Raw genomic sequence first — 19,285 nt, 5'->3', positions numbered from 1 at the left:
ACCTCTAAATAGCTTAGAAAACAGATTAACGCTCCATTGCTGCTTTTTATTACTCCACTATTCATTGACTGCATCCGACCAATAAAAAAAATCTAATTTTTTTAATTGTATTTCTTGAAGAATTAGTGTTTGGTATTATTTATTGATATTATATAAATTAAAAGAAGATTGCATGATGACATAGCATTTGCAAAATTTGATTGCAATTCTAATTATATTTTACCTGATTTTGTTGCACACTCAAAAAAACTATGGAAAATATAGTCTTTATTGGATAAATTTCATACGTGATGAAATTATAGATAAGTTAATGGAACAATAAAAAATATTTGATATGAAGTATTATTTATTTAATGATGTAATAGTGATAGTTAAATCTGCAATATTTAAATTAAAAACTATCAATATTTACATATCTTTTTTAGTTATTTTATAATCTTAATTTGAAAAGCATGTTTAACCAAACATATTAAACTACTTTTTATTCAACCTCAATTTCAATCACAGTTTTAATCAAATATATAAATACCAAACTAACCTCAACCAAAAATATTTTTTACAACATAATTTTTTTTCAAACCACAACTACAAAAGCTACCACAATATAAAATGCACTCGAAGTTTCACTTCTAATAATTAACATTGCCTATCCATTTTTAGAAAATGAGGTCCATGACATTATTGGAAATAAAATAAATTATTGTTTCTCTTCTTCCTTTTCTTTTCATGTTTTCCTAGAAAGATATTAAAGGTATCTTTTTTTTATTAATATAGGTTGTCGGGCTAATTTGCATATACCTCGACTAATTTCACGGGCTCTGAAGTTAACGATCGTATAAGCCTCCAGTGGTCTTGAGGTTTGTGGACTCGAACTAATAATCTCTAAGAAACAAATTATATGCCTAACCAGTTGAGCTACACCTTTTATGATTGATTTTAAGTGCACTTTTGGTTGTTTTTTTAAAGTATTTTTTGTTTAAAAATATATTAAAATAAAATTTTTTTAATTTCAAAAAATATATTTTGTGATATTAATATATTAAAATAATATGAAAATACAAAAAAAATTATAAATTATAAATAAATAAATTTTCACAAGCCTACTAAACTAGGTCAAAGGTGATAGTAATTGATTTGTACCGGTAGATTTATTAATATTAATTCTAGAGAAGGCTGTTATGACGGGCATCTTTTAATGTTTAATATCTTTGCAATTGTTTAAAACGTATAATGCAGCCAAATTGGGCAGCCTTAACTTTACATCAATGTGTTAAGCATGAAAAAGTCAAAAGAAAAAAATTGCAACTTTTGAAATTAAGGTGAGATAAGATAATTTAATACATTTTTCATATATTTTTTTAATGAAATTGCAAATGTTTTTAATATATTTTCATAATTTAATTATTTTTCTTTTAAGAGATGAGTTTTTTGCTATACAGAGGCGGATGAGCTTTTCTTTTAAGGTTGAAAAAAATTTAATTCAATTTTTTTGCTATATATTGTATCAATTAGAAAGAGAGGAGGAGTACCAGGTTCAACCAGAGAGTTACTTCCATTTTTCTCTCTAGCGGATCATATGATTCCTTCTCTATTTCTCTATTTAAAGATTGGACACGGTAGAAAGAAAGCTAGTGATCTAGGGGTAGTGGGAAAGCATATTTAATTTTTATCCTTTTTTTTTTTTTTTCTTATACCATGGTTAGTTTTAACAGTGTTTTAAAACTTGGACGAGATGACAAGTCGGACTCAATCAACTTGGATTTTATATCAAGTTGAAGAAAAATGGAAAAAAATTAGCTAATCAGGTCAAAAATTTAGATTATTCTTGTGACTTCATCGACCTCAACCTAGACCGATCAAGATCTAGTCATCAACTCGCTGGTCTTTTCATTGAAGTTTATTGTTAAAACAGTGTAGTTTGGTTCTTTAAAAATAAAAATAAAAATCAACCCTTGAGTTCCGGGCATCTTCTCTGCAACTATGAAACAAAAATCAACAGGATGATGGATCTATTTCAAAGGCAACACCACGTTTTCCTTACAGCTCAATCACACAAATCAAGCAATAATTTACATATTAATCGTTCCAGAAGCCCGATCATACCTTCGCACTAGAGCTGGGAGAATAGGTTAGCCATGGAAGGATACGGTTTACAAAAAGCCTCCAAAGGCTTAACCTTAACCATAGAATTTGCTGCTGCTGGTGTCATATCAACCATCTCCGGTCCAGTCCTCTCCCACTCAAAGCACTGAAAAAGTGCAGCCATCGCCAACATGATTGCGCGCATGCCCATGTTAGATCCTGGGCAAGCCCTCCTTCCCATTCCAAATGGAATAAACTTGATGCCTTCCTTTTCCTCCTCGGTCGCTTCAAATCTCTCTGGCTTGAACCTGTCAGGTTGCTCCCACATCTTGGGATCCCTGTGCATGGCGAAAGCATTCACCTGTAGGATTGTGCCTTTAGGAACCTTGTATCCTGCCACGGTACAGTCTTCAGATGGACACCGTGGGAGTAAGAGTGGCACGACAGGATACAACCGAAGCGTCTCATTGATGACGCAACGGAGATATTTTAGCTTCGGAAGATCCAACTCCTCTACCAAGCGCGTTTGCCCAACTTGACTATCAATCTCTTCTCTTACCTTCTGCAATATCTCTGGATGATTCAGCAGAAGTGACATTGCCCATTCCATGGTGACAGCTACTGTATCTGTTCCTGCAGAAAACATTGCCTGTAGAACAAGAAGAAATTCAAGTCAGCCAGGGATAAATGCTGATATATACTTGTGTTCAATTCTGAACAGAAGCATTAGTAACATACACATCCATTTACACTGCAGAATACTCCATTATAATTGAATAAAAAATGTGAACAAATCTATCAATTCATCTTCCTTGTCCATATTTTAAGAACTTGATAGATGTATTGTGATCAGCTGGGAAACACATATATAGCCACGTTCGTGTTACATGGGGGCAAAAAAAGAAAACGAGCCAGAGTTAGGCAAGGGGAGATGCATGAATTGAGAAAGTGACCGGCAGAATTGTTATAGTACTGCAATTAGCATAAGGCATCCATTTTTCATGAGGAATTTTTTAAGATATTGATAATAACATTTCTATTATAATATAATCAGTAGTTCGGTTTTTCTCAAAGGTAAACAACTAGCTTAAAAAAAAGCATGGATTCATAGGTTATCAGGTCAATACACGAATCATTGAGTTAACCCAGATTAATTATTTAGTTAAAAAATCATTGTTTCTTTTTAATTAACCCGACTAGGTTTCGATTGAATGTAACTGGATCAATCAAAAACTTGATCGAATTAACTAGATTTAACCTGTCACATGGCCCGTCCAGATTAACTACAAAGAGCACATAATAAAGCCAAACGAGGACAGACAAATTGTTGGGGCTGGGGGGAAAGAAAAGTGCAGAAAGAGAATACAGCAAGCCATCAAGAACAGCTTGTCAGCTCTCTTACAGGCAAGCAACATCACAAGCATGAAGCATCTGTCTAGGTAATTTTTCTGCGACATTAGTCAGTTGGCAGTTGAAAAAATAAGGGAGAAACGAAATAATCACAATAAATTTCTCCATGCAATTCTTAATGGCCAACGATAAAGAGGAAATAATTTTGTCGATTGCAAACCAAAATTCAGAAACAGATGGAAAGACAATCAATCTAAATCTGCCTGCAAAAACTGCTTACCAATACGAGACCCTTGATGATATCATCTGTATAGAAATCAGGTTCTTGTTCTTGGAGAGACAATAAAGTTTCGATCACAGTTGTCTTCTCCGGTCCTGCATCAGGACTTGAACATGAACTGGTTTTCTTTTGTCGAATCTCATCTATCAAGTCTTGCGAAAATCCATCCCTCGCATCACGCACCTTGATAACACTCTTCTCAAACCCTTTGTAATTGATCCACTTCAAAGCAGGAAAGAAATTACACAAACTCGTGGATATAGATGGATCGAATATCTTTTTGAGTTCCATAAGATCCTGCTTGCCCAAATCCGAGCAGGCAACCTCCTCTTCAATACATTTCTTACCAGCAGACATCCTCATAGCGACATTGAAACTGAGGAGTGAGAAGAAATAATGCAAATCAACCTTTTTGTTGCCACTACAGGAGACTTTAGACAATTGGCGGAGAAGGGAGCAAACTTCTTCTTTGCGGACTGCAGAGAACTTATTGAGGCCTTTCTGAGAGAACATTTCAAGGACGGCGAAGCGCCTTAGGGTACGCCAAAGATGGCCATATGGAGAGAAGATAATAGTGGTATAGTTGTAAGTTAAACGATCTCCGGCTACGAAAGTAGGCCTGTTGGAAAGGACCACGTCGTTCTTTGTGAAACATTCTTCAACAGCTGATGGAGAACTAAGAACAAGCATAGACCTGCAGCCTACTTTAAGGGAAAGAACTGGGCCATATTGCTGCAATAAAGTCTGTAGCGTTTGGTGTAGTGGTGGCTTGAGAAGGTGGAGATGGCCTATTATTGGAAGAGAAGGAGGACTTGGCGGCGAGTTTTTGTTACCATGGAATACATATTTGATTACAAGAAAAATTAGGAAGAAGAAAGCAAGGCAGTAGTAAGACAGCATTTTTTCCAAGAGAAGCATGAAAGAGTGGCTAGTCCAGTTATCCAACTCTTAAAATAATAAAATTCATGGTTGTGGGTGGTTAAAAAACAAAAAAGAAGTCAAATTGGCATTTAACACGTGGTAAAACTAACATGGTCTTTTGCTTGAGGTATAGACTATAGAGCCAGTTGACTTTCTAGAATCCAGACGGGACACTGAACTATATATTATTGGGCCTGAAGCCTATTTGCAGATAAAGCACTTATTTAAGTTATTTGAAATAAAATGGCATTTGTTTTTAAGCCCAGGATCAACCCTTTATCGCTTTGACCAGCGCAAACCTTTGCAATGGAATAATTGCAACCATTCCAAAAGAAACACAGGCCCAGGCCCAGTACATGTAATTACCTTGCAGAAAATAGTAATTACCTCTAAACAGCTTAGATAACAGATTACGCTCCATTTAGCACTGCGGTATGGTTGGAGCTTCTTTTAGATTAATTATAATTTTAAAAGTTGACTAGTTTTTTATTGTTTAAATCTGTTTTTTTTTTTTTTTTATCTTAAAATGTGGTAAAAACTTGAATTTGAAAAAACTTATAATTTTTAAAAAACTTATTTTTAAAAAAAATTGTAATAGCAAAAGCTATTACAACAAAAATGTAACGTTTTTAAAAAATTAATTTTTGTATGTTTTAAAATTGTTTTAATATATTAATATAAAAAAATATATTCTTAATATATTCTTAAATGAAAAGTAACGTGTAAAGCAACAACTTTATAGTACTATACACACAATAATAACAGCAGTAGCATTTAAATACATAGATAGAAGAGATCACAAATTCTATCAACACATTTTGAAGATGTAAAACATTTAGAAGGAATGCCATCAGCGTGCGTCCATGCAAGACCTCCTTATGAACTCGGGGGAAAGGCCCTTCACTTGACCTCGAAGCCTTAAGCTAGACAAGAAGATAGCTTTCAAACCCATTTATTAAAGATGGGAGAGGAGGGTAATCAAATCACGGCGTGGACTGCACAATGCTTCCAGAGGCTTAGCTTTAGACAAAGTAATTCCGAGACCATGGCTCGTGTCTTCCACTGTTCCAACCTTATCCCACTCGAAGAACTGGACGAGGACACCCAAGGCTAAAGAAACTATCTGCAAACCCATGCTAGCGCCTGGACAAACTCTCCTCCCCATTCCAAATGGAATGTATTTGAAACTATCTCCCTCTCCTAAACCTGCTTCAAATCTTTCAGGCTTGAATTCATTGGGCTCCTCCCAAAGTTTGGGATCTCTATGCATGCTCCAAGCATTTACCATCAGCATTGTGCCTTGCGGTATATCAAACCCCCCCGCAGTGCAAGCCTCAGACGAAAAATGAGGCAGCAAAAGGGGAGCTGGAGGATATAATCTAAGAGTCTCGTTTATGACACACCTGAGGTAGGGAAGCTTGACAATATCCGACTCGTTAAGCAAACGCCCATGTCCAACATGTTCATCAATCTCAGCTTTCACCTTCTGCATTACTTTTGGATGATTCAAGAGGAGTGTCATCGCCCATTCCAAAGTAATTGCTGATGTTTCTGTGCCAGCAACAAACATCATCTGATACACATTGCTTTAGCATTGTTAGGATGAAAATCTTGTTCATGCTCCTTGTGTTTAATTTGACAACACTTCATTGTGTGAATATTGGAAATTTAGCATAGATACAAAGGTGAACTTTCAAGGGTGAAACACGGTATTCCCATTCCTTTAGAGCTTAAGACATTTTTGGGCACACACGCGCTATAACTGTAAGTAAAGTGATCCCCAGACATGTTTTGGGGTTTGTCAGCAAATATTATGTCATTCTTGGTACGTATATCCTGTGGATTGACCCAACTAATTCTCGATCTATACCTTAAACTGGATCTTCTAACTATGGTTAGAGTTCATTATTTATGTACTCATTTTGTTATATCAACAAGTTTTCACAAACAACCAAGTAAATCTTGCCTGGGCGGGTTAAGAATCTAAAGAATAGTGGCATAAAGCTCAGGCAAGAACACAGACAAGTTTTCACTCTTTTCTCTTCTCCTCCGGAACCAAAGTTGGGGAATGAAACTGAGCTGCCGAAGCTATGTTCTTTTCCAAAACTAGCTTCTACCAGCCAAAGCTTGGAAGCAGTGTACTAATACGAATGACGAAACGAATTGGTTCTGCAGAATCAAACACTAAGAACATGTAGAAAAGGGTTTTCCGATTACGGATTGAACAGTAAGTTTCGACATTTTCAGCCTCTAATAGTTCAGATTACTAAAGATGTAATAAAACAGAGAAAACTTGGTGCATGCTACTACGTACCAGCACTGTACTTTTGATAACTTCGTCCGTGTAAAATTCAGGTTCTGATTCTTGCAGACACAAGAGAATTTCAGCCACCGACCTTCTCTCTTCTCCATCTGTTACTTCATCAGCTTTCAAAGAAGTGGTTCTCTCTAATTTTAATCGAATTTCATCAATCAAATTTTGCAAAAACTCATCTCTAATTCCATGCAACTTTTTCATATTCTTCTCCAGCCCTTTAAAACCAATCACCCTCAAAATTGGGATAAAATCACAGATATTCATGGCTAGGCTAGGAAAGAACTTATCCTTAAAATCTTGAAGTAGTTGCTTCTCCATCTTTGTGCCAGCATGTTCCTCTTCAACACAACGTTTTCCAGCAGACACTCTCATGACAACATTGGAAGCCAGAGTAGAGAACAAAAGCCTCAGCTCCACGTTCTGTGTTCCACTGGTTGAGACCTTCAACAGTCTGCGAATTAGGCAACTAACTTCTTCCTCACGTACCGTAGAGGAATTTCGTAGACTCTTTGAAGAGAATATTTCAGCAACAGCAAGACGTCGTAGCTTTCGCCAAAGATCACCATAAGGTGCCCACACAAAAGCAGAATAATTGTAGGTCAGACGATCCCCTGCCATTGACTTGGGCCTGTTCGCAAATATCTTGTCATTCTTGGTGAAGCATTCTTCCACAACAGATGGTGAAGACACAACGATGACAAAACGAGAACCAAATCTGAGAGATAGGGTTGGACCATAACGTGATAAAAGAGAATGCAGTGATTTGTATAGTGGTTGCTTAAGGAGGTATAGGTGTCCAATAACAGGAAGAGCAAATGGAGCAGGGGGCAGATTTCTCTCCCGATGATGGAACAAGTTCTTGACACAAATGAAAAGGAAGAACAATAAAGCAAGGTGATAGTACAAGAATTCCATTAAGAAACAGATAATTCAAGAACACCAGAGCCACGAAGAGGAAGATAGATCTTATTAATTAGGAAAGCCTGATGTGGTGAAGCGGTCAAGTGGGGTTACATGCTATGAACTGCTTGACTATCGAAATCAGCGGTCTTTTTTGGCCACTACTGAGAACCCCCATCTACTTTATGCTGACTAAATTGAATTTCTAAATTAACACGGTGTCTGGCCCCATGACCACGGAGTTTAGAGCAATGTTTCCTATTTTTTTTCAAAATAATTTAGAGTAGGTCTCCCTTTTTGTCCTTATAACAAAGATTACTCCGAATAAAGATTAAATATAGATCGGAGTACATTATAAATTAGTCTCCCTAGTTCTAAGAAATTAATTAATTAATTTTTCTTATTTTAAAAACTGATTATTTAGTTTTTTATAGTGTTAACCATGTTTAATTTAATAATATTTTTACTCTAAAAATATCTTATTTTTTCCATCAGCCTTTTCATGATATCTATTTTTTTGTGTTTCTTAAAATAAAAATAATAATTTCATTGGATAAAACATAAAACAGAACTAAACATTAATTTTTGAAATAAAATACTAATTAATTTATTTTTCAAAACTAAAAAGATTATGCATGATCTAGCAGTCTAGACTCTAGAGAGCAGATATTTACTGAAGAATAAATAAATACATTGAAGTCAAATTGAGTGCAATCCGCGGCATTGAATTTCGAAGCGTGCCATTTATTAATCAGACAGTTGTGGACTAGATTTTCGGAAGAAACAAGCGCTGTAGTTTGACTGATGGCAGTACTTGTGGCTCTACCAGCTAGGGAGGTCATTATTACATTAAATTTCTTTCCAACATCTCCAATTGAATGATTTTTTTTCCTTAGAGTGTGCGTGGGTGGTTTGAATTTGATTGTTTTTTAAAATATTTAAAATATATATATATATATATATATATTAAAAATTATTTTTTTTAATTTTTTAAAAATAACTTTTAATATTAAAACTTTAAATTTATTTTAAAAAATATAAGTTAAATTAAAAAAAAAAAACTCAAATTTTAAGTCTTGTTCTCAAACCGGTACAGGAATACCATGTGTATTGTACTCTTTTAAAACTACATTTTTGTATACAAATATATTAAAATAATTTTTTTTAATTTTAATACTAATAATTAAAAAAAATATAAATATTAATAAAACAAATTCAAAAATTAAAATTAAAACAACTACTTGACTTGAAGCACCTGGCATGCAAAATGATTCGGCAAAGAAAATAAGAGATTAATGGGTATTTAAAACAAGAACACGATGTGATCCGTGCTCAATTCAGCGGTCAACTAAGTTAGCATCTTGATTGCAGAGGCCAGAGGGTCGGCCACAAGAAGCAACGCTTCTCCCTCTACATGGGCTCCTATATTGGCATCCTAGCATTTAATGGGCTTTTGTATGAGCAAAATGGCTGTAAGTCCTTGACTTTAGGATCTGATTAACACCAGGTTATTGAATCAATTATTTTTATTAAAATATTTTTTTTCTTGATATTATTAGATAAGTCAGCAGCATCACTAAAATTCTAGCAAAGTTGAATGAACTTGACAAATTCAACATCTTATCTGGCACTGTTAGAAACTCAATTCAGGTTAAGCTGGGTTCTAGATTTTTTAAATTAATCCTATAAGCTGGATGAATTTAACGGTAACATCGATCGATGACATAGTATATAGGCAGGCATCCTGCTTGCAAGGAATATGGAGTATATGGTGGCTAATAGCCAGAAGTTTGGGGTGGTATGAGAGAGCACACGTCAGTAGAGGCATCGCATGGTGGAGTTTAACAAGGTGTTCTCCGACGAAGGGGAAGGAGCAGTGGCGGATGGTCTCGTTGTTGATCATCAAACCATTGAAAAAAAGTAATAAGTGCATAGAAAAGACAATTAATACAGAACATTCACAGAAAAGTTGAACATGTTTCTTGATCGCTAGTTAATATATTCATAAATTACATACACTTGGTATCAAGCTACAAAAAGAACAGCTAGAGTTGAAAGCACAGACAAATCTTACGAGCATAGAGCTGCATCCTAGCTTCCAAGCGATTCTCAGCCATCACAATCATTGCCGGAATGCAGACGAATTAGTGGGATTGTGGTTGCGGCACCTAGAATGTGACCTGCAAGGTCTTCCTTTCACATTTTGCAGCTCTAGCTAATTCAAGAACTAGCAACAAAATTGATCTTCAATTTCTCAAGAGCCGAGGAGTAATTACTTCTTGAGAACTAACAGAAAGACTTGGCTCAGCGGTTGTGAAGAGGGTCTGAAGCGTTTGGAACTTTTCTTTTGCTTGAAAAGAACATATCAAAGGAGTGCCTCAAACGTTTCTGTTGCTGCTTCTCTGTGCTACTTGGTGGCTGCTGATCTTGTAAGCCATGAACATTCACCATTGTCTCTTCTTTCTGATCTCCTGGGAGCAACAGTACAAGGAGAGCTAAAACCACTAGCTTCTGCAACATGAAGACTTGAAGGGACTGTTGAAGGTGCATTTTTCTACCTAGAAATTGTTCTGACGTTCGAGTGAGAGTGAGAAAAGAGAGCTTGCTGCTTCGAATCGGGGAGAGAAACGCAAGATCTGGGACCAGCAAGGTAAAGGCAGAAAGTTAGATGGCTTTGTTTGGCAAGGGAAGAGGAGGAAAGAAGTGATAAGGAAGCGTTGTGATTGAGCACACCCTGCAAACAAGGAACGCAACTCACGATGTTACTTTTTTGCTATTCTTTACATGTTCTTTGTATTTCACGAGAACTTTTTGCCTTCTATATTGCTTTCGTTCTCGCTTTCAGTCCCTAAAATAAGGTCACACCAGGTCTGATTTATAACATATAGTATATACAGAATTACAGATCTTGGCTCTTGTGCCTTTTTTTCTTTGTCAGGGCAGTGTTTGTCAGCTTTGAAAACTAGTCAATTTACTCTTTATAGCTCATCTGGAGCCAGGAGAAAGAGTGACTTTAAAAAAATGGGTTTCTGAATTATTAGTTTCTTATTATTTTCAAAAACTTTTTACTCCTTCATGCAAAGTTGAACGAAAAGGCAAGAATGTGCGAAGCTTTTAAGGGTGTAAAGTAGCTAATTTCCTACACTAATCTTTACTTATAGTACAAGTTTTGAGTAGTCAAATCATGCGCAACTGAACCGACCGACGGTTCTTTCTTGCAGCCATTGAATATATGGAATCAAATCTTGTACTGTACTAGAAAAGCAAGAGAACTCTTTGGTGATGCCCCTAATTAATTCCGTGACTCTGCTGGCTTTTTAGGGTATGTTATAAAAGTGTTTTTGAAAAAAATATAATATGTTTTTTATTTTAAATTAATATTTTTTATATTTTTAATTATTTTTAAATATATTGATATCAAAAATAATTTTAAAAAATAAAAATATATTATTTTAATATATTTCTAATCAAATAACACCATAAAAAAACAAGATTTATTACAATCTAAGCATCCCTTTTGAAAATGAGAGGCCACTGAAGTTGGAACCGAACATAAGCCAGCTATCCACATGTTGATGCTTGAAAAAATGGGTTAAAGAATCTGAGGGGACGTAAAAAGAAGACAAGGTTGTTGAAAACATTATACAATTTGCTAGGAATTTTAACTGGTTGCCATTATGATTACCGACACGTGGTGTGGAATCTTCACATATTACAGAGTGTAGCTGCGAGGTGTTTTAAAATTCAATATCAGCTGTTTTTTAAAATAATTTTTATTTAAAAATATATTAAAATAATATTTTTTTTATTTTAAAAAATTATTTTAATATCAAATATTAAAATAAAAATATCAAAAAATAACGAATTTTTTTTAAAAAAAATTAAAAGCATTTTTAAAATCCAGAGAGAAAAAAGTGCAGCACATTTTTCTTCCAGGCTCGTGTACGTGTCTGTTTAGTGGTTTGAAACTACCAACCTAGGGCGGAGTGGGCCTCCTACTCTAACCTATTGGGAGACAAACCTTTGATCTTAGCATCTTAGATATGTCGGAATTTTCTATCGAAGACTTGCCCAAAAAGGTATAAGGTTACTTTGTGTCTAATAGTACGGTGCCATGTGTAAATTTTTTATTTTTATTTTTAACATTGAATGTATAAAAATCATAAAAAAATACATTTTATGTATTTTTTTTTTAAATAAAAAACAGTTTAAAAATATTTTAAAATGCATATTAAACCATGATAAAAAGCACTCCTATTATTTTTTATTAAAATGTAATGTCTCATTTAACAAAAATCATTGACGTTGGATTTTTAATTTTATATTTTTTATATTAAGCTATTGAATTATAATAAACTTAAGTCTTATGTAGTTGTATTGATGTATTAATATTAAAAGTAAATTTTTAAAAAATAAAAAATATTTTAATATCAAAACACTACACAGTACACACTATGTACGGAGAAAAATACATAGAGAAAGATTAAAGGGTGAAAACACGGGAAATGAAGGACAACGATACAGATCTGACCCCAAAGGTTTAGCTTCTTAAGTAAAGGCTCTGTTACTTAGAGGCCTTAACGAAAAAGCTTGTACTTAATTTTTTTAATAAAACTGTTATATATATATATATATAGATGAATGACCTTAGGCTCAGGAGAGAAAACAGACTAACCATGCCCAAGCGTGTGGAGAGCTTAGTAGAAACTTTGAAGCAACCAGCAAACCTTATAGTAAAACACTTTGAAAAAAAGGTACGTTTAGTACTGTGGTTTAATTATTTTTTTTGTTTTAAAATATATTTTTTTAATCATTTTAATGTATTATTTTAAAAATAAAAAATATATATTTTTAAACAAAAAGGAATACATTACTTGTATGACACTAATAATCATACTACTGAAAGTTAGGCGTTTTGGTTTTTTCTTGTTTTTTAAAGGGAGACTGGATGGCCTCTGACTACGCAACAAACTCCGGCAAGGTCTTCTAATAAAATCTCAAGACACTCCACTAGTGGTCGACACGGTTAACAAGCCAATCCACACATCTAATGTTGTCCGAAACGCATGGCACTGGGCCATCTCCCGCAGTATTGAGGAAAATATGCATGATTAGGCAGGTTGTCCCTGTTTTAGGCACGCCTCAACTGTATTGAGAGCCAAAATCTTAGCTACTGCTGTGGCACTAGCACTGAAGGCGAATGATGATCTTCCAGAGAAGGGTGCCGATTTCATTGCAAGTATAAAAGTACTTGGGGCATGCCATTTTAGGCGGGAATCTAGAGAACCATATAATAGTAGTTTAAGGCACTTTTGTGCATTCCATCTGTGAGAACCTGGCCTAGTTTCCACCATTGTAGCTGAACCCAGCACCATCTAGATGCTCCGTTTGTGGATAAGGTGCAATTTCGATTAGACAGCTCTCTGTTCCAACCTCCTGGGTCATCAATCCACCCGCCACACTGGTCATGTTCTGACATGGAAGCTTCAATTGCCAGTGCCTTACCGGTGTATGAAAGCAAGTAGAGAATTGGGCTCTACCTGTTTCCTCAGGATTTCTCACAAACACCTTGGTTCTATGTTCGTTCTCCAAGCACTCTGCCCTGTATAAGACAACTACACGAGCCCACTAGGACAAAGGAAGGTGGAATGTTCCTTGAGTTCATATAAAATATACCTATCTGCACCTCTTATCATCGCGATTAGCAAATAAAACCTGGTTAAAATCAACAACTCATCCATTAGTGTTACATACATCATATAACTCTCCTGCAAGTTTGACGTGTAGCAAAAAAGAAGTTGCTAATGAAGTTCCAGAGATGAAAAAGAACGAGTGGCGTGAACCTTCAGTCGGAAGAACTAGAAATTCTCGGTCTGTTTGCGCCACTTCTAGCCGCTCCTTTCTTCAACCTCTTGATTAATCAATGCGTCTCTTCCAGTGATGTCAACAAGAACTAGAAATTCTACAAACAGATGCATCCAAGATTAGAAATTATTTAGTTAAGATTGATAGTTGCTATATTGAGGACTGCCAGTAAATCCTCTGCTGTGGTGCCAAAAATACTATCAGGACAGGATCAAGGTTTGAGATCACTAGGCAAAGACTGGGTAAAGTACCCGAAATCTGTGGCATGCAACTTCTATAACTTTGATTATGATATGACAGTGATGGAATTTTTGCGTGGCTGCCAAATTCGAATCATAAAGTTGCTTCAAATCAGATCAGTTCAATGCTAGAGGAGGGATACAGACAGAAAACATGTGAATGCTAAGCTTTGACAGAGGTTATATAGACGTAATTGACAACGCCCTGGGATGCCGCCAAAAACAAGCCGTGGAGACACAGGCAGTATTACGGAAAACAAACTTTAGAAATGTGAACTTAAAATCTTCACATATCCATTGCCACTTCACTCACCATGAGATATATCTCCGAGTTCGTTTCTTTGATCTTATTGTTGTATATCAGCTAATCCTCTTGAGGCACATCGACAACGTATAAAGAGCCTAATAGTATAGCTTCCTTGACTGCCTCCTTTCAAATCAACACACGTTTAAGATGATTTTCCAGAACATCAGTCACTTCAGAGATAGTTACTCCAGAGATACTGAAGAAGGGTCATTCAAATGAGTGCTTGAACTTTAGTCCCTGCAGGAAAAAACTGCATCATGGATAAGGAGCAGGGTTCACAATCAAAATCCACTGCCAACAAAGTTTTCTAGTGTAGCTTCTGCAAGAGAAAGTTCTATATTTCACAAGAACTTGGCGGCCACCGGAACACCCATATGAGGGTGAGAGGAGCAATCAAAAGGTACTAGTGTGAGAGGCATATGGCAACGATAAGCTTGCTTGCTAGTAAACCAATATTCCAATCACTTGGTGTTCACTCCCATCCACTTGTCCACAAAACAAGTAGGGAATGAGACCTTATGATTGCAAGATTCAAAAAATGTTAAGGGATTTGGGGTGAGCCAGACAGCAATTGTGCCTGTGGAAGCAACAACTGCAGAATAGCCAGGTAGTTTTACTTTTCACATGGTATCAGAACACATGCAACCATCAGAGCTGCTTAACATAGACCTGACCCTACAGCCTTAACACTATAATCTTTCTCCATCATCACTCAACGTGAATTCTTATGTTACAAGATGCCTATTTTACTAATTTTCACTCGATCAGCAGCAATTAGCAGCCAAAGGTGCATGTAATGAAGAGGCTAAACCCTTTAAGTAGAGGTTTGCTGGGAGATCAAAACTGAATCACTGAAGAGCCACCTGCTCTTGGTTTTTCTCAAGAAGAGCATTTTTTTTTCAGTCAGATGTAGAAACTTTGGTACAGATCATTTATTGTCTGTTTAAAAGTGTTGAAAAAACTATTTTTAAAAATTTATCTTTAACATAAACACATAAAAACAATTTAAAAATAAAAAATTTAAAGCTAAAACAAGATTTCAAAATTTTTAAGAAGCAGAGTCTAATTACAATCTTAAACACTCACTTAATACTTCTCTATTATACAGTAACCAGTAAGACATCAGGGTTTTGCAACTCAAAATTTTGTTCATTTAAAAACAAGGTTCATTACCCCCAACAATTCTCACTTTCATTAGGCAAGTGACCAAGCAAGGGTTCGTATATACCAGTTTTAAAGCCTAAGAGCCTTGCACGATTCAGATACTCAAATATAGGAGAAAATTCATGTTTTCATAATGGCCATTTAGCATTCAATATTAGAACCAAAAACAAAATTTCATTATTCACAGGGCTTCCCTGGCAAATTCAACTATTCTACCAGTGAGAAGAGTCAGCAATAGCACAGTTACGCAGCTGCTGGTTTCAACAATGTCATTCATACTCCGGATAAAAGTCCCAGGGATCAGAACTACAAGAACCAGCATGTGGCACCACAATAATTCATTACACATGGCCAAAAATTGACTTCCAGGAGGCCCCAAACATCAGTCAAGACTTTATAGTAAATCCAAAATGCCATGACTTTTGCATTACAAATTCTCGCTTCTAGGCCTTCCTGAGGCAGTATCAATTTCCATCACTTGCCATATCCCAAAACACAAAATCGCCGGGCCACCTTTTGCATTTAAACCTCGTCAAAATATAAAGCTGGTATCTCTGGAGGGGAAGGCATGTTTGCCACGCACTTGAACTGTTCCAGGAGAATAATTCAGAGTAAACAAAATGCCCCTTTGCAATGCAAGAATTCAACTCAACTTCCTGACGAGTTCTGACAGAAACCATACCTTTTGCTGCTTGTATTTTTCTCTTACAGCTTGTAATCCACCCCCTCTTCTACTCAAATACAAGTCATGTATGATGAGAACACAATCCTTTAGATCCGTTGCTTTGTATCCAGTGTATTGTTGCAAGGTTGAACTCTGTATGAACAAAAATTAGAAATTGCACTCCAAAAACTATTATCAATACAAATTAGTATTCCTGAAACTACTTACCCAAGGATGTGTCTTGGGTCGCATCAGAAATCTTGTAAGAAAAATAACAGAAGCAGCCACCAAAGAAGGTAGATATTTCACACAATTGTAATCCAACAAACTCAACTCGGCAAGGTAAAATCCCAGGAACTCAAGCTGCAAATCCGAAGTCTGCAGAAGGCACAGAGATTACAACAGTCAATAACGATAACAAATGCTTCCCAGCATCAGAGCATACAAGCCATTAACCTTCAATAATGAAAAATGGGATCACACTTACTTTGTAATCCTCTTGAGCTGCCCTTGTGAATCTCCTACAAAACCAACATGACAAACAACACCAAAAATCAGCCCACCAAACTATTAACCTTCAATGATGAGTAAATCACCAATTGCAGGCAGATAAAAGAGCAACATCAAAACATTCTTAAATCTTACCTTAAGAGTGTCTTTATTGTAGGATTTCCCACTTCAAATTTCAAAGATTTGAGTATATCAGCTTCCATTTTAACCACCTTCACAATCACACAAACCACCATTAATTAAAATAACAAATGAAAAATCATAGCTTGAACATTGGAAATCTGAACCCGTAAGACAAACAAAATGTTAATTAATTACCTCTTCCTTGGTGTATGTATTATCTGTTATGTAGCAAAAATCTTCTACATTTGGCGGGTTGATTTCTTCATACTTTCTACTTATCCAAACAAAATGAAACAAAATAAATAAATAAATAAAACAAGACTTCAAAAACATGAACAAAATTCAATTCAAAAACAAAAACAAAATTCAAGGGACCCCAGATCTTACGAGGCAATAAGCATAGCAGAAACACCAAGAAGCTGGAGCCTCTGCCTATTGAGGACATTGAAAGACAAGAATCTATCAATGTAAGAAACAGTAAGATACAAAGTGTCAGAGACAATCCTGTACTCCTCCGCAACCTCAACCAACCAATCCACCAAAATCCCTCTCATATTGGGGCTAACATCTTTTTGAACCTTCTCGATGTAATCAGGCAAAGGCCTTCTTTTTGGATCCACCTGATAAATAAACCCCATAAATCAATTAAACCACACAAACCCTAATTACATTTCCACAGATCACATCACAAAAAACCAATCTTTACCTCCATTTTATGAAGATACTCATAAATATCAGATGCATATGGTGCACACATTTGGGGATCTTCTGGTTTCCCATCAACATCCTCTTTGAAAACACCATCCTTCCTCGTTAAAGTCCCCTTGCTGGTATTTGACTTTGTCTTTGCTTTCTGCTTATGTACCTCATTCACTGAAACGGTGGTGTTCGATAAGTTGGGAAGTTCTCCCAACACAACCCTCTTCTTATTCAAGGGCCGGTCCTCGGCTGAAGCCAGCGCTGCCGCCCTCTTTTTGGCAGCGCGAGTAATGCGGACACAGTTCTCTTTCTCTGAAACTGAATTCATTTTACTCTTCTTCACTCACCGAGTCAGTTGCCTCGTTTTGGGTTTGGAGTGAGAGAGAGCGGGGTGGAGAGGGGTCTGCGAGTGTGAGAGGGGGAGAGGTTTTGTAGTGGCGGAGAGAGAGGAGGAGGGAGCGCCATGATTTTGTTTTTGAAAGGAGGAGACTTTGGCGCTCGTTGCGTTTTTGGGTTTCTTATTTTTGAGATTTTGCGTTTTGGGGGGTGGCTTTGAATTTTAAAAACCATAGCCAAAATATTTTGCGTTCATGGAGGAGGCAGGCTGTTGGCGGGTTTAATTTTTTGGATAAAACAAAAAGATGGGAGGGAGGGAGGGAGGTAGGAGATTGTTTTGGTGAGTGAATCTGAAATTATTGGGTCTCCTTTTATTAATGTCTGTTCCTTTTTTGTGTTTCCCATGCTATCATTCACTCAGGACGGTTAAGGTGAAAAGTCTAATCTGATTTCAAGGCTGTTTATTTTTGGGTTATAGTTATTCTTTTTAAAAAATATATTTTTTATTCTAAATATTTTTATTGATATTAAAGATAAATTTTAAAAATTAAAAAATATATTATTTTAATATATTAAAAAACAGTTCAAAAAAATTCATTATCATTATATCAATCGTTATTTTAGATTATATTTTTAAATTAGATAAAATAAAATATTAATTTTATAAAATTTGATTGATTCTATCATATTTTTAGCGGACAATGAAACTTTTTCAAGTTAATGTCAAAGAATTTTATTTTTTTAAAAAGGAATTAAATAATATTATTTTAATAGAAATATTTGCCTGATTAACTCACAAATCTACCAGTTAATTGAATCAACTAATAACCCAAATTCTTTTATGAGTTATTCCTCGGACCAGATCCAGAAATTATATTAGTTAGCGTGGCCTCTTGATTCGCTAAAAATATCTCTCGAGTTCCACCTTCGAACTTTCACCGAGTAGTATATAGTAGTGTGTTCGAGTTTACAAAACATGCAACGATATATCAAGAAAAAATACTTATATATTTGCAATTATTTAAATTTGATTTTTTTTTATAAAGGTCAAAGAAATAAAGTTATTTTTATTTATGTATTTGGTATCATGATGCATATTAATTTTAAAAAATTATATATTAAAATATTTTTTAAAATTAATACTAACACATCAAAATCATTAGCAAGGTCACAACACCGAGCAACGTGTGTTAATTTAGGATAGCATCACCTATTTTGGACCTCGAGGGTCCTTGCATGGAACCACCTATATAGAAGAGAAGAGGATTGATTTCTAGTTTTTCTTCTCATGATTCTTGCTACATAGGGAAGTGCTTGATACGAGACGAAGGTTTTTACTGGAAAAATGTTTGGATTACAACTGAAGGGATAGAAAAATTGTATAAGAAAATGCATCGACAAATAGTGTGTTTATTATTACAGTGCAGAATTTTTTTGTTTTAATTTTATTTTTATATCTACAACGTAAAATCATCAAAAAATCAATGAAAATCATCGATTTAATATACTTTTCAAGTGAAACATGAAC

The 19,285-nt window shown here is 35.3% G+C and overlaps 3 protein-coding genes across 3 annotated transcripts; all 3 read right to left on the bottom strand.

Moving 5' to 3' along the window:
- Nucleotides 1-1,981: 1,981 nt before the first annotated feature.
- On the bottom strand, nucleotides 1,982-4,669 carry LOC118036452 (cytochrome P450 81C13-like). Its single transcript, XM_035042153.2, has 2 exons — nucleotides 3,713-4,669; nucleotides 1,982-2,731 (listed from the first exon to the last, which is right to left on the bottom strand). Exons 1-2 carry the CDS (start codon nucleotides 4,628-4,630, stop codon nucleotides 2,111-2,113), a joined length of 1,539 nt encoding a protein of 512 aa, XP_034898044.1. The 5' UTR covers nucleotides 4,631-4,669; the 3' UTR covers nucleotides 1,982-2,110.
- A 643-nt stretch (nucleotides 4,670-5,312) lies between these two features.
- LOC118036465 (cytochrome P450 81C13-like) lies at nucleotides 5,313-8,024 on the bottom strand. The gene is made up of 2 exons (XM_035042170.2): nucleotides 6,948-8,024; nucleotides 5,313-6,206 (listed from the first exon to the last, which is right to left on the bottom strand). The coding sequence occupies exons 1-2, from the start codon at nucleotides 7,863-7,865 to the stop codon at nucleotides 5,589-5,591; spliced, it is 1,536 nt and encodes a 511-aa protein (XP_034898061.1). The 5' UTR covers nucleotides 7,866-8,024; the 3' UTR covers nucleotides 5,313-5,588.
- Nucleotides 8,025-14,855: 6,831 nt separating this feature from the next.
- LOC118036473 (putative cyclin-A3-1) lies at nucleotides 14,856-18,063 on the bottom strand. The gene is made up of 8 exons (XM_035042181.2): nucleotides 17,429-18,063; nucleotides 17,110-17,342; nucleotides 16,918-16,993; nucleotides 16,735-16,811; nucleotides 16,577-16,610; nucleotides 16,318-16,467; nucleotides 16,108-16,242; nucleotides 14,856-16,013 (listed from the first exon to the last, which is right to left on the bottom strand). The coding sequence occupies exons 1-8, from the start codon at nucleotides 17,747-17,749 to the stop codon at nucleotides 15,948-15,950; spliced, it is 1,092 nt and encodes a 363-aa protein (XP_034898072.1). The 5' UTR covers nucleotides 17,750-18,063; the 3' UTR covers nucleotides 14,856-15,947.
- Nucleotides 18,064-19,285: the final 1,222 nt, after the last annotated feature.

Source organism: Populus alba, chromosome 14 (assembly GCF_005239225.2).
Source record: "Populus alba chromosome 14, ASM523922v2, whole genome shotgun sequence".
NCBI classification, from domain to species: Eukaryota; Viridiplantae; Streptophyta; class Magnoliopsida; order Malpighiales; family Salicaceae; genus Populus; species Populus alba.
This window is presented reverse-complemented; position numbering and strand designations above follow the sequence as displayed.